The 23336-nt window shown below is 37.5% G+C and overlaps 4 protein-coding genes and 1 pseudogene across 8 annotated transcripts; 2 read left to right on the top strand and 3 right to left on the bottom strand.

Moving 5' to 3' along the window:
- Positions 1–665: 665 nt before the first annotated feature.
- Positions 666–3839, bottom strand: LOC111779930 (succinate dehydrogenase subunit 7B, mitochondrial). Its single transcript, XM_023660133.2, has 4 exons — positions 3683–3839; positions 3526–3588; positions 2889–2991; positions 666–838 (listed from the first exon to the last, which is right to left on the bottom strand). Exons 1-4 carry the CDS (start codon positions 3737–3739, stop codon positions 759–761), a joined length of 303 nt encoding a protein of 100 aa, XP_023515901.1. The 5' UTR covers positions 3740–3839; the 3' UTR covers positions 666–758.
- Positions 3840–4259: 420 nt separating this feature from the next.
- On the bottom strand, positions 4260–9825 carry LOC111779929 (calmodulin-binding protein 60 A). The gene is made up of 7 exons (XM_023660131.2): positions 9235–9825; positions 7794–7860; positions 6645–6697; positions 5981–6477; positions 5741–5901; positions 5452–5658; positions 4260–5355 (listed from the first exon to the last, which is right to left on the bottom strand). Exons 1-7 carry the CDS (start codon positions 9402–9404, stop codon positions 4732–4734), a joined length of 1779 nt encoding a protein of 592 aa, XP_023515899.1. The 5' UTR covers positions 9405–9825; the 3' UTR covers positions 4260–4731.
- Positions 9826–10405: 580 nt separating this feature from the next.
- LOC111780200 (Glycosyl hydrolase family 47 protein) lies at positions 10406–16783 on the bottom strand. 3 transcript variants are annotated; one of them, XM_087119548.1, is made up of 16 exons: positions 16643–16783; positions 15274–15496; positions 14634–14676; positions 14496–14561; positions 14351–14412; positions 14176–14275; positions 13840–14022; positions 13232–13280; positions 12969–13148; positions 12595–12715; positions 12236–12317; positions 12068–12153; positions 11790–11890; positions 11461–11602; positions 11230–11380; positions 10406–11052 (listed from the first exon to the last, which is right to left on the bottom strand). In XM_087119548.1, the coding sequence occupies exons 2-16, from the start codon at positions 15402–15404 to the stop codon at positions 10822–10824; spliced, it is 1728 nt and encodes a 575-aa protein (XP_086975674.1). In that variant the 5' UTR covers positions 15405–15496; positions 16643–16783; the 3' UTR covers positions 10406–10821. The 3 variants fall into 3 exon arrangements, with proteins under 3 accessions (XP_086975674.1, XP_086975673.1, XP_023516302.1); XM_087119547.1 differs by having other exon boundaries at positions 15274–15607; positions 16643–16779; XM_023660534.2 differs by lacking the exon at positions 16643–16783 and having other exon boundaries at positions 15274–15646.
- Positions 16784–16904: 121 nt separating this feature from the next.
- On the top strand, positions 16905–18075 carry LOC111780201 (peroxidase 41 pseudogene; annotated as a pseudogene).
- A 1045-nt stretch (positions 18076–19120) lies between these two features.
- On the top strand, positions 19121–23303 carry LOC111780711 (U-box domain-containing protein 38). Of its 3 annotated transcripts, none has more exons than XM_023661188.2 (2): positions 19121–21442; positions 21732–23303. In XM_023661188.2, the coding sequence occupies exon 2, from the start codon at positions 21813–21815 to the stop codon at positions 23166–23168; it is 1356 nt and encodes a 451-aa protein (XP_023516956.1). In that variant the 5' UTR covers positions 19121–21442; positions 21732–21812; the 3' UTR covers positions 23169–23303. The 3 variants fall into 3 exon arrangements, with proteins under 3 accessions (XP_023516956.1, XP_023516955.1, XP_086975495.1); XM_087119369.1 differs by having other exon boundaries at positions 19122–19534; XM_023661187.2 differs by having other exon boundaries at positions 19121–23303.
- Positions 23304–23336: the final 33 nt, after the last annotated feature.

Below are 23336 nucleotides of genomic sequence, written 5' to 3'. Positions count from 1 at the left end.
CCAGCCAATCTTACTTGTATTTTCCAATTTATTTTTTTAGTTTCCTTCACGTGGGTGTTGTGTTACTATGGATCCATATTAATTACGTTACCACGTTCATTGCTCTACTTTGTGCATGAAATATTATAGATTCTATAATTTCATAATAAATAAATAAACCTTTGGATAAATTTCAAAATAAATTCAGATGGATTGTGAAATTTTCAGGGTTAATCATCTTCTCTTCAAACGATTTCAGCCACATGAAAAAGAAAAACTGACCTATAAAGCAATTTCAGAAGTTTTAAAGGTACATTAAAAATCCCATCCCTCACCATCACCATGTAAGTTCTATTTCAAGCGTAAAAGCAGGCAATGTAAGCTTCAAAACCTCGAGATGTTACCCGTCCGTGGAGAATTTTCTGCCTAGATCACTCGTCGGTTAATCTATTTATGATGAGCTAACTAAGATCTACAAGTTCACTGATTATGAGACAAGGTATACGGTTCTAGAAAAAAGCGGTTGTGCTCAACCATGAGCCTCGCAACGCCTGCGCCACTACAACTCTTTCACACAGGAATTTGAGTGAATAAGGAAGTTCCTTCTCGGTTTCGCATACCAATTGAAGTATCATGTAAAAGAAGAAAAATTATTGATGATTAAAACCAACCTACAAGAAATGGGGGAAATAGAACTGGGTGCTTCAAAACCTTTATTTAGCTGAAAGCATTAAAAACCTTTGTGAGACATTTTAATAGTTCACTGGATACAAATTCCATCATGTACTTTCGCGAGCTGCCTTCGCCTGCCGAGCTTCTTCTCGCATGGTTGCTTTCACATAGATCTCATAGCAACATCCTGAAAAAAATATAATGACAAGGATTAAAGTTTTTCTTTTCTTCGGGACGAAAAAATTTCATTCCAAAGGAACTAAACATACACAGAGATACTCTTCCCACCATCAGGCATGAGGAGATGAAGAAAAAGAGTCCTCTTGAAGAAAGAAGATAAATTATCAAAACATTTGTAAGACTTCGACCAAAGGGAGGCTCTGTGGCCTTACATTCTCTCAAATTTCTCTAGAATTTCTATGAATGTGGTTTGAAATTCTGTCATTTCTTTATAACCCAATGACCCACAGATAGCTCATGAAGCCTTCATTACCAATAATCTTTGCTTAACACTTAACCACTAAACCAAAATAATCTCAGGAAGTATAATTGGATCCTTTTGGAAGCACCCTTCTATGTTGAACATATTACATAACTGAAACCAATAATCTGCTAGAGAAAAGTAGCTGGAAAATTAAAAACATTATCAAAGGTCTCTTCATAGAAGAGACTAGTTTTGGCATGCTTGGGGGTATAGCACGTAGAGTGGATTTTCCTTTTAAATACTTTTTTGAGTGTTGATGTTCTTGTAGACTAGGGTACAAGGAGTTCTCGTCTTCCAAATCTGACTAGTCAAGTGCCCGTCCTTCTTGGTCATTGAATTAAAGTAAGAGGGCACTGAATTGAACCAATAATAAAGTTCAAAGATGTTTTCAGCGGCCAAGCTGGACAGATACTCGGTGTGTGGATAAATCGCATCTCTCCCATCTTTTTCTATATCCCTTTCGATAATAAATGTTTTGTTTCTTAATAAAAAAAAAAAAAAAAAAAAAAAGAAAAAAAGATGATGGTAACATTGTAGAAATTTAAATAAAAAGAAAAGAAATCAATTACGTTTCCTGGCAACGTGCCAATTCACTTAACATAGCCCAATGCACATGTGAAGAACTCAAAATTGATTGCTCCTTCACTGAACTAACAGGTAAAACGTTCATTTTCAACTAATTTGAATTATCATTTTGGGAGAAGTTAGAATGATAGCGAAGCATTGTTAGCCCTTGTTGAATATAAACAAAGACATGAATTCTTTTGGGGATGAGGGCTCTAGCATTATTAACTTTGCGCAGTCTATTTAGACTAGATGGTTGAGGACTTTCGGTGTGGAGAGTTTGTTTCTCTGTGATTAAGGAAGTCCTTTTGAGTTCGCCCTTTCGTGAGCATGGCCTTATGTTGCGGCAAAAGAGCTTTTTTTGCTACTGTTTTGAGTATTTGGCTTGAGGGAAATAATAGGATTTTTAGAGAGGTTGGAAGATCCAGTGAGGAGAGGTAGGGAACTCGATTTAAGCCTCTTTGTGGGTGTCTATCAACAGACTCTTTTGTAATTATGATCCTGGCTCGATTTTATTGGATCGGAGCTCTTTTTATAGTTAGTTGGGACTCCTCCCTTTTTTGTGGCCTGTTTTTTTTAATGCTCCCTTTCTTTTTCTTCCATTTCTTATCAATGAAAGTCCAATTCCTTACCCCCAAAAACAAAACTAATCTAATAATATTGTTGTATCAAACTCTGGAAACACAGAGTTGCCTGTTTAGTTGGTGAATATGATGGAGTTCAGAGGTGGTCTACAATTTCAATCAACTTAAGCATTAGCGTTTATTTGAACAAAGACCACGTTGTTCTACTTTTGAATCTCAAGTTCCTTCTTTTGCAGTCATTGATACCCGGTGAGACGACTAAAAACAAACCATACAATACAGCCTCTACCCCAATCTTCCATTTCGGTAGGCATTATTTTACCTTCTAAGTTTAAGATACTTTTCATCTAACGTATTACTAAGAATCAACCAAAAAAACAAGCATATGCCATATGCTTGTTTTCATTCGAAGTGTATGAAGCCAATTTTCACCTCTAAGAAGCTTGTAAAAATTTGACAAACTTGTATCGGTATAGAAACATACATCATCCAAAAGATTCAACCGCACATAATTTACATCAATGTTGCTAATAAGGGTAAATGGCAGAGCTAGGACCCACGGGACAAAGAGAAAAGTATTTTATTAATGAAAAAAAGACTAATACCTGCAACAACTACGATTGTCAGAACATCTCCAATTTTTTTGATTCGAGAGACACCTTTCTTGTGTGATCTGAACCGCCTTAGAGAAGGGTCCTCAGCTAATAACTGCCAGATTTCAACATAGTGAAACTCAATGCAATCACATACTTAGCAACTAAACTGCATCAACAAAATGCAATATTGGAAAGTCCTTCGTGAGATGTAAGTAATAAATATTTTCGAAAATAGTTCAATATTGGAGTGGAAACTATACTTGCGGAGTTTGAGAACACGCATGCAAAGCAAACCCGCACTATACACCAATATAAGGAACTTAACAGATTTCACCAGGGTTTCATGGCATAGCATGGCAACAGATTAGTGTAGAAAACAACACGGAAACCTTCCCTCTAATTTCATGGACCTAAATACTGGAGTTCAAGCAGTTTGATCTGAACAGATTCGAAAAGCTTCCATCTATAATGGCGTCGAAAGATTGAACAACGATAAAGCGAAATGAACTAGATTGACAATCATACGAGATATCAATTAACTTAAGGAGAAGCGGTAAGCTATAAGGAACTAAATGTCCAAACGATGGAATAGACCACTACACTGGCAATTAAAGATAGAAAATAACAAGAAGTTAGATATGCTTACAGCCTTTTCACGAGTCCCTGGTTCGACGTGGAATCCACGGCGCGAGGGTGACGAAGGATCCACCTACCCGTCAACCAAAAACTCAAAAGATTGAGCGAGAGTACGAAAAAACGATTAAAAAAGAGAAACAAAAAGAAGCGATTGAGTGAGAAAGAACCTGAGGTTGAGATCGGAAGTGAGACGCAAGAGAGGTTTTGGTGAGCAAAAACGCCATTGTTCCACAATATGCGAGAAAGAAGAAGAAGAGAGCATATGTGACAGTGAGATTAATAAGAAATACGGTGAGGTCAAAATGGGTAATTTTCACATATAGCCCAAAAAATTAAGCGTTAGATTTAGGATGGTCTTTATCTTAAAACGCAAATACGACTCTTTGAGGACGTGAAATGTCCATTTTGTCCTTAACCGATGTTTTCACATGTTACGTTTTGTTATTCATTTTTAATTTTTTTTTCACATCTTTAACACCTAATTTTTAAGATTTTCTATGTTGGTATATAGAAAGAAATATAAGAGGCACCTCTAAACTCAAGAAGTGAAGATACACAAGAGTGCATTCCTATACGAAAAGGGTCGTGCTACACAGGGTCGTACCAAGGGTACTATACCTTCAACTTTGTCGACTCTAGAAGCATTTCCTTCGCCCTCGTTAATCAAAGCCTTGCTTTAAAACTGCACTTATTCGCTCATTGACCTAACTGGCCACTGCTTCAGTGCCCCCAAGCAGTCAATGCTTTTGAGTTTAATATCTGTTCTTATTGAAAGAGTATGCATTTGCTCATTTACAGGAAAAAGAGAATGTCCTCAGGACACCAAATTCTTAGGAATAAAACCCTTCCATTTCCTAAAAAAGAGGCTGAAAGAGAGTTTGTTTTGTACAGAAATGTATAAACAGTAGCGTAAAGAAGCATACATAAGTGTTGTGGCCATTCTGATCAAACATCAACCCAGACCAGGTACCTTCTGATACTCTCCACAATTGCTACACAAACTTGATCAGACAGAAAATTCTTGTGGGTCAGAGACATAGCACAGCCAAGACACTTGGGAAAAACTGCACAAGAACAACCCCCTTGCATCTTTTTATAAACGCACACGTTTTAACCTGGACTTTCTACTGGATGCACGCCAATGGGACTCTCCAATAAGTCTATTGAAAGTGCTGCTAGTAGTCTTTTTACGCTCGAACTTGTGTGTTCTCCTGTCTCAACCAAAGTCCAATTTTTCCTTTCCACGACCCTGTACAGCACCTTTGTTTCTCTCGGATACGCTTTTGTTTCGCCTAATTACAAATCTCAACAAAAAGTACCACTTTAGCACACCATATACTTTAGTCCATCTCATTTGAGCACCACATGATGAGGAGCCACCTTGAAGAGTAGAACGTGATTCGAAAATCGAGCTACATTGGAAATCAGATTCTAGAACTTGCAGATGATCCACATCAAAGAAAGATGAGTTTAGTGGCTCAGAATCACAGATCAGAGAAGAGTTGGCAAAGTTTGGGGAACTTGGCATCTGATCATATCTTACAACCATAGAATCAAAACCCTGCAAAGCATGATCGTCCAAGCCACTCGAATTCCCAATAGAACCCATCGATGAAATTATTTCAGAAGTGTATGCATTTGATGGTGTAAAATCAAAGCCACTAAATTTTGGAGAAGCTAAGTACTTGCTACCATAAGAATGATCCTCCATTGGTGAGCTCGGGGTGTAAAGGAAACTGAGTGGGTGAGAAGAGCCACCTACAAGAGAATTTTCATCGTCAATAGAGTCGACTTCTTCCCAGTGTTCGTATGCGGAGATAACCAGGTTGTGAGCATCAGCCTGTGTTCAGAATGAATGTACTAAATCAGCTGAAAAAATGTAAAGCAACTAAAATGTACAGTATATGTCTATTTAGAGGTGACAGGAGATGAGTGCCTTTTCAACTTCAGATAGCTTATCTTTGGGAACGTACTGGTAATCTGAAAGTAGCCCCATCACTTGCCCTACAACATTAAATACCACTCCGCTTTTCTGTTCCAAATCACGAGGCTTGTATACGTAAATCTTCTTATCGAGCACACATGTCTGTGCATGCTCAATTGTAGCTTCCCACATTTTAGTAGACATACCAGGGCCAAAAATCTGATTTTAAAACAAAAAAAAGGTGTAAGTATTGTCGTTTTCACAGCATTTAGATAGATGATAAACGAGAAAAGGTATTTACATTACGAAGCCTTGAAGGTTGTACATAAAGCTGAGTTAGGAAATCTTGCACCGTCTCGATTTTTTCTTGGCTAAGGCGCTTATGATAGACTCCATCCTTGCTAATTTTCTGCAATCTCCATACTTCATCCCCCAGAGATGGAGGGTGGTGCTTCTTGTACACTAAACCAAATGGCAGAGGTCAAATTGTATTTGATATGTCAATACAAAGAAATACGATATAATAAAGCCAAGTACTCACATTCTCCGCGGTGATCCCTGACCACAAACGATGCAGTCTTTGCTTCCAGTACTCTTGTTCCGACATTATCGTCTATAATTCTTGCACCCAGCCTAAACCGACGGCATCGAGTCCAGCTTGAATTGTCAGTGAAAGAAATCTCACCTACCATACCAATGCCATCTTTGAGACTCACAAATGTATCTCCTGTAAGAAGTGGTTTCTTTCCTTCCCTCTCTCTTACAATGTTATTCTTAAACTCCTCCACAGTATAATTATCACCTCCACCCTCAAAATCACCCTCTAGGACTACAATTTCCACTTTGGCTGAGGATTGAGGCCCAGTGTCAACAACTTCCCCACTTATGGTGTCAACCAAAGCCACCGTCAAGTTGGAACCATCTCTTCCTTCAATGCGAGCTCCGGTAAATACCGGGAGAGACATACCAGTTACAAACTTCAATTTTAAGCATCTCGACCCGGAAGAACAGATTTCTTTACCGTCATTTCCATCATTCCTTTACATAAATGCACGATATTTCATCAATACCTCTAATATATTATCCATACATAGACGATTTTGGGTTTAGCGATTTATTATCTATTTTCACGTCCTCTCTATTACTATTTTTAGAAGTGGGGTCGACAATGCTTAAGAAATTAAACAAATCACAAAAAAGATTACCTTTGCACCCTAGTAATGTACTTTCTGAGCGCCAATTCGACCTCCTCCCTTACCTGAGAACACAACTAGCAAGCTTACAACAATGCTAAAAATTCCAACTAACTGTTGATGCAATTTTTATGGATTTTTTTTATAGAATTAAAACATATAAATACCATAACAAATCAGAACTGTTGATGCAATTTCCCTATCCCATTAATTCACTTTAAAATGTCTGTCTTCATTTCAAGTTTCCCATGAAGTAGTCATTTATACCATGCCAATCCAAATGGTTTAGCCCCACCCTTATAACAGAAGTGTTTAATATTCATGAACTGTAGGGATTTCATTAGCAGTCAATCACAAGAATAGCACGTTCTCGGAATTGCCTCATTTTAACTTTTCTTAGGGTTTAAATTTTAATGGTCAACAGATATAAGAACCCTAATAATCACAAGTCAAATCAAAATAGCCACATTATTTACTTATGTTGCAAAAAATGTTCAGACTATACAAGTTCTCTTCCTTCCTAGTTTGTTTGGTAGAGAATTTTCTTTCCTTTTTAGAATGTCCTATTCTTTGTTCTTTCAGATATTTTCCTATTCCAACAAAGGTATACTAAACTAATTCCATAGGCACTTTCAGTACTGCCACTTCTAAGGTAGAAGGTAAAAAAGTTACACCAGAAATTTTGAAATGATGCCATGAACAGAGAGAAACGTATACAAAGGAGGCAAGATTTCCACAATAAAGTTTATCGGTGGGTTCGATCCCAATGGTATTACAAGAAACCTGCTCCTCTGCTGGAAAGCTTTCATTGGTGCCAATTGAAAATTCTATTTGGTGTATATTATTAGTGTTTCGAGATGAAGATAACCGAATAGGTCAGCATTCTAGAATTAGAAAGAGGTTTTCATATCCCTATGATATCCATTTCCAAAGCACTTGAGTTTTTCCTGTTATGTTTTAGGCTTTGACGCTTCATTAGAGGATTCATGGACCTTATATTTTACACGGTCCTCTCTTTATCCAGAAAAATAGGAAAACGTCCTCAATGATTTGGTAAGGGCTTAGACATCCAGTCCAATCATGCATTTTCAACAGCAATGGAACAATTTCCCATTGATAAAACAATGCATTAAACATATTTCCTGGAGTGATCATGCTTACCACTTTACGAATGAGTGGCTCCAATAGCTGTTGCATTGATTGCAATGATGGGGCATCCTGAATCACACTGTACATTACCAAAGATAAAACATCATATCAAGTGATGAGATTTTTTTTAAAAAAAAAGAGAAAAAAAATCATTGATGAATAAATAACATTGCATTCAATACATACACAAGAAATGGACATTCAAGACTCCTAAAGGCTTTCTTATAGCAGTCATAAGGCCACAACAAGAATATACTGGTTGAAGGAAGGTCTTGAGGTTCCAAGAACTATTGGCAACATACTTTGCCTTAATATAATCAAGATAGGAAGAGTCCTAGCCACCTCTTCCATCATATCTAGTAAACATCTACTTTGAGCCAAGCTAATACCGAATGTCTCGAGAAATGTATCCCAATTACTATAGCAAAGACATCTCCATAAAATTCAAATCTTCTGAAGCCCTCTTATACATCAAAGCATAGCCCGAGGATCCAAATCAATTCATCAAGAAAAAAACTTAACCTTCTTCAGAATTTTCGTCTTTCTAGGGCTTGGCGGGAGAGGAGAAGGGTAGAACGTGCAGAAAAACGAGAAAAGAAAGATTTATGAGAGAACAACGCTTCGATAGCATGAGCGTCCACATAAATTAATAACTAAAATTTGGAATGAGATAAACTCTATATATCCCTTTGTAATGAAGGAATTTCCAATGCCGGGTGGTGAACCTGTCTGGCATTCGAATCTGGAAAGCAAGAACTTAGATAGCATGTTTGGTTTTATTGAGGCATATGTGGTATGTCCGAAGACTATCAAGAAATAGTGGCGAAAAAATTCATGGCTTCCCATTCAAAGAGGGGTCTCCAAAAATGAAAGTTGGGAAATGGAAGGAGATTCACCTAGTAAGGGACGAAATAATCAAGTGCTTTTTCGAGAAAATGGTGGTAAGAGAGCCCTCACTAATCAAAATCAAGTGATCCTCCTCCAGAAATTAAATGCCATCCCCCGCCTCCCCCAACCATTTCTGTCTAGAGATTGGTCTATATTAGCCTGTCCAAGGGTTAACCAGTTCTTCTCTAAGTTGCAACTAATCTGAGGGAGTCCAACCTACTCCCACAAGATCATGCCTGACAGCTTCTTCAAGCCAACTTTGTTCTTTAGGGGAATCTCGTCAGAAGAGTCTCTAGAATCCACCCAAAAGAACTTAAACATGAATCATCAGCTCGCTTACCAACTCATGTAGGATACCATACAAACAGTTCTCCCAAAATTCAATTGAACCAAAGAAGCCAGATCGCACCACGTTCCTACTTCCAATTCTAAACATAAATTAGCATTGGCAATGAAACTCAAGGAGAAATTACAGAGAACCCCCATAATCAACAAGGAAACTTAAGAACAATCCCACAAAACAGTGAAATAAAAGAGTAAAAGAGCGAGAAGCAGCGTGTAGTACCTCCAGAAACGGAATTTTCTACGCTTATCATCGGGATTGTCACCATCCGCCGGACCATCTCCATCATCTGGATTTCTTTTCTGCGACAACATAGGAGGGCGGAAGACATACAGACACAGGACGATGCGATGGTATTGGCAAAGATTGCAATAAACTAAAAAGATTAACATGCGGCGCAAGACGGAAGAAAAGATATATACAAATATGGTAACATATGCAAGCCCACAAACTAATTGCGATCAACCAAAACAGGAAAAGAAGTTACACAAAAAAAACCATAAAATCCCTTTGTTCGTTTCCTTCCCCCTCCTAGCCTCCATCCAAATTCGGGTTCTCCTTGCCCTGAAACTCAATCGAAGTCGTCTTTTTCCCCCCTCAAAACTTACTTGACCGGACTGCAAAAGAAGAAGCCGGTGCTGTGGCGGAGTACGGCCGCTAAGAAGAAGAGTAGAAGTGTAGCAGAAGAAGAAGAACGTTGGAGATATTTCCGTTGAAGAGAAAGACGAAGGCAATGGAGTGTGTGTGTCAGTCAGAGAAAGCGAGAGCGTGTGGGTGGCGGAATAGCCCGCCAAACCGCGTCGAGGGAAGGCTGATGTCAGCAAACATGGGGCCCACCGTAATTTCTTTTTTGAAGGACCATTCGGATGCCTTCTTGCATCGGCTCGCAACATCGCGCTTTCCTCTACCAATTTTGCCACATACCATAATGTCCTCTCAAGTGGGGCCATTCTCCACGTCATTTTCATTCGCTCCACAGTCCTTACGGTTTAAATACCAATTTGACTCTTTTTTATTTTATTTTGAAAGAACACAAATATTAAAATGAAATAAACAAATATTAAAGTAATATTTAAACCTTTTCCAATGTGTCCACTGTGGCGAAGATACTCGTTTTTTAAATTACGACCGTGAGATCTCACGTAAGTTATAGAGGGGAATAAAATATTCTTTACGTGGAAACTTCTTTTTAACATATGCATTTTAAAATCGTGAAGTTGTTAAACATCTCATAACAGATGCGTTTTAAAACGTGAGGCTGACGATTAATATACCAAAGTAGACAATATCTTTTAGCGGTAAACTTAAGCCTGTTACAAATTATATCAAAATCAGACACACCAACAAAAAAGTTGACACTCAAAAGAAGGAGTGGTACATGGGGGCAAAGATGTAAAAAGGAGCGTGAATCTCAACTAAAGTTGACAGCCTCATTTCCACGAATCTTCCTTTGTACTTTCAAGCCACGACTCTCAGGCTTAGAATGACATAATTACCCCCGGCTCTAAACCAAGGCTTTTAGTTCCAATCACGTAAGCCATTCATACAAGTCAACGAACAACGTGATGTTCATATCCCCTCCCGCTAAAAATTCAACTTTAGACTATCCCTGCATCTAACAACTAAGATAATAATATCTATATTGTTTTGTAGTAGCTACATTCAAGAATTTTTCTTTTTTGGGGGTGAAAAAGAGTTATCTCGTGTGGACTTAACAACTACTTACAAAGTTCATTTTCGGCTCGATGTCGTCGGTTGGTGCAAGACGAACCAAGTTTGGAATCTTATTGAAAATAATTACCTTCTGTGTTATAAGCGCAACCAATGACCACAATAACCAGATGAGCTACACGATCGCCGTCTGCAAGTAGTCGAATCGACTCCACATTCTTCATCGCTGAAACATTTATGATCTGCTCGAGCATCAAGGATATGGCAAGCACTCTCTAGTTGTTGGTCACCATCTCCAGCTGTGTTTAGTGAGGTAGCTGGGCAGACTTGAAGAGACATTGCACTAGACCTTCTTGATGAATTTTCACCCTGCAGATATAAATGCACTTCATCTCCACCAATTCATTTCACATTTTAAAATATTCCTTCCAAGTTTTTTCTTCATTAAATTTTCCCACTCTACTGGGCATAATATTTCAAACAGCTGACAGGCTCCCTGTGATGAGGGGGTAAATGAAAATCAAGACTAGACAATGGGAGTAATACCTTGATAGATGTCCCGTTGGTCAGGCCATACACCTCTGGCAGTCGTTCATGCCAAGAACTTAGGACTGGCAGGGGGTGACCCTCGGTGGTGAAGATGTAATTTTGATCGACCAGAAACGAGTCGTCAAATAAAAGATATAAATATTTGCACCTACATAAAGAGGGATGGTGTGATGACCAAGCTGATTTTCTGGATAACAGAATTGGGAGAGAGAGAGAAAGAGATCATACGTTTCAGAGAGGAAAAAACTATGTTGATGATCTTCCAACTGCATAGTTGTAACATCTCTAACACTTGCAAATCCTCCTTCAACTTTGGTGTACAAGATAAGAGACTTCATGATTGATTCACCCACTTCGAAGTACCATGGATCTACAATTCCAAAAGCCAAACGGAAGGAATCCGAGTAAGGCAGTTAAGCTTTATAACTAATAGTTGGATAAGACATAAGGAAACTAGCATTCCAAGAATACTATGCTACAGCAGAGCTTCAAACTTTTAGTCGACGTGAAACGAAATAATTATAATATACAACGTTGAAGTTTTTGAAAAATAAAACCTTTGGTTGCTTGATATAAGTAAAAAGTTGACTCTGCCAATTCTGGACGGAGAGGATAATACTTTTCAGTGGGATGCAGCATCTGATAGTCAAGTAAATACCTGAACAATTTAAAATCCCAGACTTACGAATTAATGGTTGTCATGGAAAATACTGGAACTCTAATAGATTGAAACAAGATAATTGGCAAAAAGAAAATAAGATAATTGACAACGAAAGTTCTGTGTTCTGGTCAAAACATGGAATAGTTTAAATGGACAGATTTGCAAGCAGCATACCTTTCCGGTAGAACTCCATATTTCTCCCACACATGAAAGAACTCACGGTGTGATGAATTAGCTGCCGGAATATCCCCAACAAGAACCTACTAACAGAGAGTCATGGACAAACAGTCATATTCGAGTAGAGTATCATTTACTAAAACTTCAAAGATTACTGCAACTAGCCTGTAGGCCAGGCCAAAATGCTTGAAGGCTTGTAAGCTGCCAATGGGTTGCCCTCCCTGTCCTCATATCGGCCTCATGATACCTACATTACCAAATAATTTTAAGTAAGCCGCCCAAAATAAGATAATAATTTTTTGTATATACCTTTTAAAAATTTGTTCTTAAAGAATAATTTTTAGAATTGTTTTTATTTGTTATTATTTAAAATCTATTTGGAGAAAAAAAGAAAAAAAAAAGTTGGTGTGCATTGAAAATTACAATTGTTGTAGCTTAGAAACGGCTAAAAATGAATATAGTTTTGTATAATTTAAGAAAATGTGTTCGTACTAAAATGATCATAAAAATAGTGTACACGCTACCATGGGCCATGTCTGAAATATTTCTGCACAGCAAGGTAAGCACTGTGGAACATTCTCCAGAATTCTTCTTTTCCAAAAAGTACATGAGCCTTAAATAGATATTCATAGAATGAATCAACCCCTTGAAGAAACCACAAGAATCCAACATCAGTATTAGGTTTCTACTCTTCCAAGACATAATTTCTACCCCGAGCTCAATTGCATAAAACAGATTTTCTTCCTGATAGACGTTGAGTTAATATTACAAGAGTATGGAAGCGCCTTATAAGAGGTGGGAGACAATTATCGAAGAAGAAAAATATAGTAATAATGAAGATGTGATTACTTCTACCAAAACATGTAAAAATCTGTATTGTCAACAACAAATGACTTACCAGCACCAATTCCAGATGAGAACTCAATCCATTCACCTGTTTCCACATCCAATGTAGTTCCAAGTAAATTCAATGAACTGCGCATGCTCCACAACTTACGAAGAGCACGCAAAGCAGCAGATTCAAACCTGGGGTCACCAGTCAATCGCGATAATGCTCCCATTTCGAGAATTAAAGAACCTATATCCAGATAAAAATTGATCCAATTCAGACCATAAAATTTTCACGTATACTTATCTTAACAATAAAAGATAAGAGCTCACCACACCCGGAAGAACTTGTTTCAGTAGTCTCATTCTCCATCACTCCATGCTGCCCACAGAATTTTGGATTGATGTGGAGTCATATACTCCTCTTTAGAGAGAGAAAATGGAACCATGACCCAGAAAAACGTATTCATATATTTTAAAACTGCAAAGAAAACTTCTGAAAATATCTACGGACTCCCTAAGCGTACCATGCATACAGTGAGTTTAAGCTGCACTAAAAATATCATTCAAATAGTTGACCTCCACCCCACCCACGCCCCATGAAAAAAAGAACTGCTGAGAAGAACAAAAGGAACAAAGCAAGGTAAGATCTGGCTTGTTGGATGCAAAATTTCTTCAGTACACCTAAGGAGATTCACTTATTCTCGTTATGATCATTTAGAAACTTATACCAAGAATATTGTTCAATATGCAAACAGCATAAACGACTTATAAGGCATCAGAGACATATCTCAATTCTCAATGACTGCAAAATTAGCTCAATAAAAGAAGACAGGGTCCAGTGAATACAAAATCCCATGAAGATCATATAGCTTGGAGTTTAATATATCATAATATTTATAAACAATTAGATTTGGACCTAAGCAGATGATAGGTAATACCTTGAGGTTAATCCACGCATATGGCAACCCTGTGGGGGTATTAAATGCAGGTAGGAAGCGGTTCCCTAAGTCTTCGGCCAAAACTAGTAGTTGATTCTTATAACTTTGTCTAGGCAATCGGTTCGTGGAATCAGTTGCAAGAACATGGGCAGAAACAAGTCCTCCAAGAACTCTTATGTTGCACTACAAAATTGTGGTCAAGAGTAAAAATGCATATATTGCTCCTTCATCCACAACATTTTAGCTCTTTCTTAGCATGACAAGCATTTTAACTCTAGAGATGAGCCAACCACATTCATCTTTTTGGGGATTGGGGATATCTAAGGACTTGGGTACCTCAAATAGATTTATCCGTGCATCAACATCAAAACGTAAATTTTCAGAAAGCCAAAGCACCGCCTTTTGAAATTCAGTGTTGTTGCCTAAAATTACAAGGCTGAAAAAGAAAAATGTGATCATTATGAAACTAATAACCAAACAACCATAAATTCTGGCAGTAATCAATTCATACCTAGACAATGATTCGATGAGTGTAAGAGCAGAGCCATTATAATTTTGTGGTAAGTGTTCCAGCTGAAAATTGAAGAATTACACAGTTAATGCACTCCCCACAACCAATTACCACTCTAAAGCCATATTAACATTATATTGATTACCTTAAGATTACCGAGCTCACTGAGGGAGTTGGTGAAGGTCTTCGTAAGAGGTTTTAGCTCATCATGCTGATAGAAATAGGAGAGTCAATAGGTTTCTATGTGATCAGAGCACATGAATCTGTAACCAAGAATACTTACTGGAAATGCATATGTCATATAGTTGTCATATGCATGGTAAAACCTGAAAACATATAAAAATAAGCCAACTGTCAGATACTTTGCGTGCTAGTGAACGTAGGGATCATCTAAGCAAATACAACAGATGAAATTTAGGCAAGAACAATGGTGTGCACTAAAATAAGATTATGCAACTCACCAAGAATAAATAGTAAGACACAGTAACTAGAGGTCAAAATAATGCACTCAATGTGGCTCGGATAGAAGTTCAACAAATCTAGTCATAATTTTCCTGAAGACCTAGATTGAATAAGATCCCAACAATATATCATCACTGTACTGCGTCCAATTTCCAGAAAACAAAAGACTAAATGCAGATAAGAATGACGAGCTCCATAGAAACGTCTAAGTCATCATCATAACAAACTAAACAAAAACTGAAAATTCTCCAGACATGACAAAATTAGACTTTATAGTTAGAATTTTCGTAGAATTGAACAAATTATCTCCTATACCACAAAACGCTAGAGCTTCTCAACACAACACCGATCCACAGAACGATAATGAAGTCAGAACCGCATCCAATAGACCGGAACAAAAAACGAAACTACCGCGATTGAACTAAAAATGCCAACGGAGATTATGAAGATGAGAGCCTTACATCCGGCGGACCTTTTCCCTCATACGCATTCGCTTGGCAGTCCAGTAGTTGTTGGAGCTGGAAGGATTGAAGAGAGCGGAGAAGATGATGAAAAGCAGAAGAATCCATGTGAAAGACCTGCGGGGCAACATGTATGGAATCTATGGACTGGATAAGAATTCCGGGCAGAAGAAGCGAATCGAATAGAATCGAATCGGGGTACGAAGTCAATGGCGCTGGGGATCTGAAGCGAATCGCAGCTCAAATCAAGACGCCCATAGAAACTTGGTTGTCGTGGATTGAATAATTTGGTTAACTATATTTCCTTAAGAGTGGATTATGAAAAGGAAAAAACCTTCCAAATTGAACAAGATGATATGTTATAAAAGGAAACTAATTGAGAAAATTGTATGAATTGCCACTTCACAATGCCCAAATAAAACCTTCTCTTTTTTTAACTAAAGTTTTATATATATATTCTAAATTAATAAAAATATCTCTCCACTTTTAAATTTATCTAAATAACCATTTCAATAATACTTTTAAATTCTTTTAATAAAAATTATTACTATTTTGTTTAAAAAATTATTTCAAATTTGAAAAGTATTCACAAATTTTCAAATATTTTATTAATACCCCAAAACCTTTCTAAGGATTTAAAAAACTCCAAACCTTCTTTAAAAACTTTAAAAACATCTTTAAATTAAAAAATATATATATAATCGTAAACTTGAAAAATAACATTAAAAATAAAGATAATTGAAAATGACTTTTTATTTTATAAAAATAAAGGTATTAATGCACTCTTAAACATATTACTAATATCTTTAAAAAATTTAAAAAGTAAAAAATATTAATAAAACTCTTCAAAGTTTAAAAATAGCTTTGAAACTAAGATATTTTTTAAATTTTTTTTGAAAATTTAAGGCTTAATTAAAAAAATTAAAAATTAAAAATATTTTTTAGACGTTTTTATTTTTTAATAATCAAATCGATTGTTTAGATGACGCAAACAGAAGTGAAGTTTTAAAAAGTGGGCCGCATTTCATTTGGGCCTTATCAAATGGGTTATCCGTACACCTTGTCCGAATAACATGGTACTTAAAATGAGAGATTAACAAAAACCTACTTAATTTCTTAAATTTTCATTTATTTTTAATTGCATTTCTTGATACTTCAATCGTAATTTTATATCTATAATTGTTAATTTGAAAGCATCTAAAAGTTAAAAGGTACAAAAAAAAAAAAAAAAAACTCAATTTGTTTCTACGTTTTTTTTTATAAGAATAAAATATTTGAATATCCGTGCTAAAAAAATAATTTATGTTTTAATCTAAATCCACCACAACCCTGGATCCCTCAATTGAACCATAAACCCTAAAATTAGTACCTGAAATTGTTGTGTCGATCGACACGAATAATCCGCCGTAATTGATTTGATTTGATTCAGTCATCAATGGGACGTTCTCTGTTCGTTCGATCTCGGAGGCCATTACCAGCCTCCTCCATAACCAATCTCCTGAAACCTCTCCATTTTCACCCCTATTTCATCCCCTCTCTGTTTCCCCAATCCATCATTGCTTCCTTCTCGTTATTCAATTGTTCCTTATTCAGAGGAAGCAGGTTTTCAGCCGCCTCCTTCTTCTTCCGCCATGGCCTTCTTTCCTCTTGCCGCTTTCCTTTGTGTAATTTTGCTCTCTGTTTCCTTCTCTGTTCGATCAGAGCTTTCTCTCGATTATTACCAGAAGACTTGCCCCGATTTTGCGAGAATCGTTCACGAGGCCGTCGTTCATAAGCAGACTGCTAGTCCAATCACCGCTGCCGCTACTATGCGCCTCTTCTTTAACGATTGTTTGGTTGGAGGTTGCGATGCTTCTGTTCTCATCTCCTCTAATGTCTTCAACCACGCCGAGCGCGAAGCCGAAATCAACCTCTCTCTTCCAGGAGACGCCTTCGACGTCGTCACTCGAGCGAAGATTACTTTGGAGCTTTCCTGCCCCGGGATCGTCTCTTGCTCCGACGTACTAGCACAGGCGACTCGTGATCTCATCGCCATCACAGGTGGACCGTCGTATGGCGTTCAATTAGGGCGAGAAGACAGTCACGTCTCGAAATCTTCAGACGTGGAAGGAAACATTCCGATTGCAAACCAAACAGTTGACGAGATGATCAAGCTATTCACAGGGAAAGGCTTCACGATTCAGGAAATGGTAGCGCTGTACGGCGGACGCACAATCGGATACTCAAATTGCGGGGAATTTGGCGACCGGCTCTTCAAGTTCAGCAAGACAACACCAACCGATCCAGAGCTTCATCCGAAGTTGGCGGAGGCTTTGAAAACGACTTGCACGGATTACGAGAAGAATCCTGGATTATCGGCATACAGCGACGCCGTAACGCCGTTGAAGTTCGACAACCAGTACTACCGGAACCTGCTGAGAGGATTGGCGCTTTCGAAGTCAGAACATGCATTGGCAAAGGATCCAAGGACGAAGAAGTTTGTGGAGATGTACGCGGGAAATCAGGACCTGTTCTTCAAGGACTTTGCAAAAGCTATGGAGAAGATGAGCGTTCGCGAGGTGAAAACTGGCGGGAAAGGAGAAGTGAGGAGGAGATGTGATGTGTTCAATTCAATCCGCACTTGAAAATATAAATTTTCCAACTGTAATTGCATTTTGGCACATCATAAACAATTTTTTTTATTATTATAATTAAGGGAATTTTTTTTATTATTATTTTTATTTTTTATTTTTATTTTTGTAAGAATCATTTGGAAATAGTTTATTGATGGAAATAAGAGGAAGATGAAGCATGCAAATATAATTTTAGTCCCCTTTTTTAATTTTGTTAATACTATATATTTGTAAATATTTTAAAAGGTAATTGTCAATTAGACTAACTAACTTCCTTACCGACCTAACTTCCTTACCGACCTAACTTCCTTACCGACCTAACTTCCTTACCGACCTAACTTCCTTACCGACCTAACTTCCTTACCGACCTAACTTCCTTACCGACCTGATCCCACTTCAGTTAATTCAACAGCTGCCTGCCTTAGATGATGCTGGAGAGATGGGGAACTCTTTGTCTCCCATTTCGGTGTAGGAAATTCAGTCTATGGAAGTTCTTTGTCTCCCATTTCGGTGTAGGAAATTCAGCCTATGGAAGTTAGAGATATGGAATCCCCAGTTTTGAAATAGATTTACCAGAGGTAAAGACCGGGGTAAGGATTTGGTGGGCAACACACGTGCTACAATGGCCGGGATAAAGGGTCATGATCTCGCAAGGGTGAGCTGACTCCAAAAATTTGTCCTCAGTTCGAAGCCTGCATGAAGCCAGAATCACTAGTAATCGCCGGTGGGGACCATCACCAATAAAAACTTTATATCAAATTTCCACGTCACCCTTACTTTTTTTTAATAACAGTTTTAAGACTTCTAATTTATATCAAAATAACAACTTTTAATGCAAATAAAAAAAAAAAAATACCCTTTCACATGCAACTTGTAATAACAACCTGTAATAAGATACGTATGATACGTATTCACTACATTCTTTGTCTCATTTAATTAATTTTGATGGTCGAAGTGAGAAGAGGAGAGACACGTGCACGTTCTTTGGTCAATCATACCCTTTCACATGCTCTCGACTTCTTAAAAAGCTTGATTCTCTCGCTTAAAAAGCTTGATTGTTGAAGCATAGTAGAATTGTAACCATTCAAGTCGACTCATTACATATCGCTTGTATTAGGTATAATCAAAATCAATTTCCTTTTTTTTTTTTAAGATAATATTTAGAACTTGGAAGGAGGGTAGAAATGGAAGAAGAGGTTAACAACTGTAAAGTATTATTATTGTGATAATGAATCATTGGCATTTGAGAAAATCAGAGAGAGAGAGAGAGAGAGAGAGAGAGAGAGAGAGAGCGTCTCTCCTCTCTGTTTCTCTCCTTTTCCCATTCTAGAGAGAGAGAGAGCGATGAGCGTAGGTGGAGGAGGGAGGCGATTTGAATCCAATTCCTCATTGCCAATCATCACGCAGCCTCGTTCTTCCGTATTCGCCCATTATGAATTATGATTACTTCCATTTCCTACATCTTCTTCTTCTTCTTCTCTCCATCTCTCCAGGCATCTTCACAAAAAAGCCCTAAATCACAGCAAACCCTAAAAACCTAGGGTTTTTTCTCCGATATAATCCAACAACTACATCATCATCATCAACTGCTCGTCGCTGGGGAATCAAGCTTCATGGTCCGATCGAATCCCGCTCTTCGTCTCCTCCAAGTAAAACTCCTCCTCTTCTTCTTCTTCTTCTTTTTTTGAGGATTCATAAATATTTGTACTATTTGTTCTCCTACATCTCTTTCTCTCTCTCTCTAGCCTCTACTTTTCTCTGTGCGTTGTGTCGTTGTTTCTTACTGTATAATTCCATTATTTTCTCTCTCCCTTCCGTTAGCTTTTCTCTGCACTTCCAAGCAATTTATCATCATTAATCCTATTACTCTATATTTTTTTTCCTCTTTGAATCGCTACAATTTTCATTAGGACCTGTTTAATGTGTTATGAGAGCCTGTGTTTATTTGGTATGCTGTTTTATGTTTTGGAGTTAAATTGATTTCGCTAATTTTTTTAAATTTATAATCAATCATATTTTTGTGTTTTTAGGGTATTTATATTTGAACTTTGATGTTTTAAAAGGTATAAATATATTTAAATAAAAAACTCCGATAATTTAGTATTTTATGTGATAAACACATGATTTTGTTAAAATAAAATTCAGTATAATTGAGAGCATATTCCTTAATTAATTAATAATTGTTGAGATTTAATTTAAAACTATATAAATAGAAATTCTGTTAAAAAAAATTCATGGAATTTCTTATTTTTAAATCACTCACTGAATATAGGAAACTATATGGAATAATAAATTTTAAAAATAATAATTTGTTGAGCTTGAGTAATTTGTTTTTATTATTATTATTAATTATTATTTTTGGCGTATGAAATTGAAACTATCTAATGCATGAAATTTGAGATAAGGTCCGTGATGGAAAAGCATAAATAAAATAATAATAATGGAAGAATCTTTTTTGAAATTATGTGCGGCGAGATTGATGTCCTCGTTTGAATTTTTCTCGTTGAATTTAAGAAAAGGCCTTTCATCTTTTTTTTCCTTTTTCTTTTTTGGCATTTTCTATACTTTTCCAATTACCTTAATTAAACTAAGAGTTTTGTAAGTTTTTTTTTTTTTTTTTTTTTAAACCTTCAAATTAATATCTGAAGAACATATTGTAATATATAAAAAAAAAAAAAAACATATTTTGCTTCAAAATTTTGTTCATGATTTAGCCCAATTGTATGAACTCTATTTCATTGATATTCATGGATCTTGATTTAATTTTTTTTTTATTTGTTTAAGTTTATTTTTTTCTTCAATATAAACTTTGAATTATTTTAGAATACTGTTAACTTTTTTTTGTGTGTGGATATAATAGATATTTATGTTTTATCTAATTAACTAAACTAAATTATAATAAAATAGGAAATGTGATATGAAAAATATCTCTAGAAAAGGTTCGAATTCAACTCCATCAGGTCTCATTGCTGTCATATTTTCTAAAAAAAGAAAAAAATTTATGGTCTCCTACTTATAAATTTCGTTTGGAAAATGTTTATTTTTACCTTTGAAAGTAATAAATTATATTTAAAAAATACATTTTAATATTATTCATATTCAAATGAGATGAAAATAGTTATCTAAATAACTTTAACGTAATTTTTGTATATGTAATAAATTATTCAATCTACCCCATGGTTATAAATAATTCTAACAGGAAGAAATGGAAGTATGTTATAATTCCAACCCAAACCAAAACTCAAACCGAAATAAGTAGACATTGCCTGTGCTGTCTCTAGAGGACGAGACTAAGTTGCTCTAAGGTGGGTCCCTCCCCAATAATATTTATTTTAATATATAATATCTTAGTCCAATTTTATTAGTCGTGTATTAACTTTTATTTAATATTTATCCATTTGCATATGTTTACATATAATAGAAGGTAATAGAAATTAAAGATTGTAATAAAATAAAAAGAAAAAAGTCGATAAAAAAAATCAGAGCCACTAAAACAAACCCAGCTGCGATCCACTGTACTTGAGGCCTAAAGCAACGCACTCGACCCTCTCCTCACGGTACACTTACTTCTCTCTTTTTTCGTTACTCAAATCATTGTATAATTGGATGCCAGTTAGGTTCTTGCTCAATTTTGGATTTCAGAAATTCTGTTTTTGTGGTTCTGTATGTATGGGTGGCAATGGAAATGGCAATTTCCGGTGGAAATTCTCCTTCCTCCATCGTCGTAAATCTAGGGTCGAATCGAACGAGCCTCCTAAAGAGTTCATCTGTACAGTTTCTTGTTCGTTAATGGCAGACCCAGTTGTCGTCTCTTCTGGACAGACATTTGAGCGTGTTTCTGCGCAGGTTTGCAGAAATTTGGGGTTCTCCCCTGTGTTAGAGGATGGTTCCAAGCCAGATTTCTCGACTGTGATTCCCAATTTGGCTATGAAGAAGACGATTCTCCATTGGTGTGAGAAGTCCGGTGCTCGGAATCCTCAGGCGCCTGATTACAGCTCCGTTGAGAGGCGTGTTAGTGCATTAATGGAGCAGGAGAAGCCTCACACCGGAATTAGGGACTTGTCGGATAGGGATTTATTGGAGGGAGTATCAGATTTGCCATCGATGAATTTTTCGCACGCCGCGACGGAGTATGGCCGCCGTCCAGAACATTTCTACACGAGCTCCTCCGAGGAATCTGTTATCGTCGGAGGAAGTCCGGGAACTCCTCTGCCATTCACGATTCGACCTGTGTGTTACTCCTTTTCGTCTTCTTCCTCCGAAAATGTGGAAAACAACGCGCTCATCCAAGCCTTAGGCACGAATTCATCGATTGGGGAAGAAGAGAATAAATTCTTGGCGAAGCTCGAGAGTCCCGATGTGTTTGAGCAAGAAGAAGGTATTGTTTCGCTAAGAAAAGTCACGAAAGCCGATGAGAATATTAGGGTTTCGCTTTGTACGCCTCGGATTCTTTCATCTCTCCATTCTTTGGTAACCTCGAGATACCCCAAAGTACAGATCAACGCCGTCGCCTCTCTGGTAAATCTCTCCCTCGAAAAGCCAAACAAACTAAAGATTGCGCGGTCAGGATTGGTTCCACACTTAATCGACGCGCTAAAAGGAGGACATACTGAAACGCAAGAACACGCCGCCGAAGCGCTCTTTAGTCTGGCCTTAGAGGACGAAAATCGGATGGCGATCGGATTTCTCGGCGCAATGCCGCCGCTCCTCTACGCACTCCGATCGGAAAACGAGCGAACTCGAGACGTTTCCGCTCTATGTCTCTACAACCTAACAATGATACAAAGCAACCGTGTGAAGCTCGTGAAACTCGGCGCCGTAACGACTCTTCTTTCCATGGTGAAATCGAGAAACTCGACGAACTGGCTGTTGCTGATCCTCTGCAACATCGCCGTGTGCCAGGAGGGTAGATCAGCAATGCTGGACGGCGATGCCGTCGGGCTCTTGGTCGGAATGCTGAGGGAGAAAGAGCTGGACTCCGAATCGGCTCGCGAGAATTGCGTTGCGGCATTGTACGCACTGAGCTATGGAAGCATGAGATTCAAGGGATTGGCGAAGGAAGCCGGAGCAATGGAGGTTTTGAGGGAGATTATTGAAAGAGGAAGCGAGAGGGCGAGGGAGAAGGCGAAGAAGATATTGGAGAGGATGAGGACGAGAGGGAGATCGGATGACGACGGCGATCGTGGCGGCGAGTCGAGTTTCGAGAGAGATGGACTCAGTTCGACTGGGTACCGAATGGGAGGTGGAAGGATTCCCAGCTCGGCCAATACGATGCCGTTTTGATGAAATGTTGTTCTGCGTTTGGATTATTGGGCAAGGGTTTGCTCTTTTGTTGTAAACACTGTAATTAATGGATTCTTACCGTCCCTATTAGGAAGAATTGATGGGTAATTAGGAATTTTAACTTAGTTTCGTACAGATGGGTTATTTTTTCTAACTTTGCTCAACTTA

The sequence above is a fragment of the Cucurbita pepo genome, chromosome 18 (genome assembly GCF_057944985.1).
Source record: "Cucurbita pepo subsp. pepo isolate OVF chromosome 18, ASM5794498v1, whole genome shotgun sequence".
Taxonomy (NCBI): domain Eukaryota; kingdom Viridiplantae; phylum Streptophyta; class Magnoliopsida; order Cucurbitales; family Cucurbitaceae; genus Cucurbita; species Cucurbita pepo.
Note: the sequence above shows the minus strand (reverse complement) of the source record. Positions and strands in the feature narration are given on the sequence as shown.

What these genes read in the sequence shown, in the direction of transcription:
- LOC111779930 (XM_023660133.2), bottom strand. Translation starts at nt 3,739, where the DNA reads ATGGCGTTTTTGCTCACCAAAACCTCTCTTGCGTCTCACTTCCGATCT. An exon ending in ACTTCCGATCTCAACCTCAG is followed by an intron (nt 3,589 to 3,682) that starts GTTCTTTCTCAC and finishes GTTGACGGGTAG; the next exon opens with GTGGATCCTTCGTCACCCTC. An exon ending in GACAATCGTAGTTGTTGCAG is followed by an intron (nt 839 to 2,888) that starts GTATTAGTCTTT and finishes TATTTTTTTCAG; the next exon opens with GATGTTGCTATGAGATCTAT.
- LOC111779929 (XM_023660131.2), bottom strand. Translation starts at nt 9,404, where the DNA reads ATGTTAATCTTTTTAGTTTATTGCAATCTTTGCCAATACCATCGCATC. An exon ending in AGAAAATTCCGTTTCTGGAG is followed by an intron (nt 7,861 to 9,234) that starts GTACTACACGCT and finishes GGTAATGTACAG; the next exon opens with TGTGATTCAGGATGCCCCAT. An exon ending in AGCTATCTGAAGTTGAAAAG is followed by an intron (nt 5,356 to 5,451) that starts GCACTCATCTCC and finishes TTCTGAACACAG; the next exon opens with GCTGATGCTCACAACCTGGT.
- LOC111780200 (XM_087119548.1), bottom strand. Translation starts at nt 15,404, where the DNA reads ATGTTGCCCCGCAGGTCTTTCACATGGATTCTTCTGCTTTTCATCATC. An exon ending in CACGGATAAATCTATTTGAG is followed by an intron (nt 14,023 to 14,175) that starts GTACCCAAGTCC and finishes ACAATTTTGTAG; the next exon opens with TGCAACATAAGAGTTCTTGG. An exon ending in CTTATATCAAGCAACCAAAG is followed by an intron (nt 11,603 to 11,789) that starts GTTTTATTTTTC and finishes TTGGAATTGTAG; the next exon opens with ATCCATGGTACTTCGAAGTG.
- LOC111780711 (XM_023661187.2), top strand. Translation starts at nt 21,492, where the DNA reads ATGCCAGTTAGGTTCTTGCTCAATTTTGGATTTCAGAAATTCTGTTTT.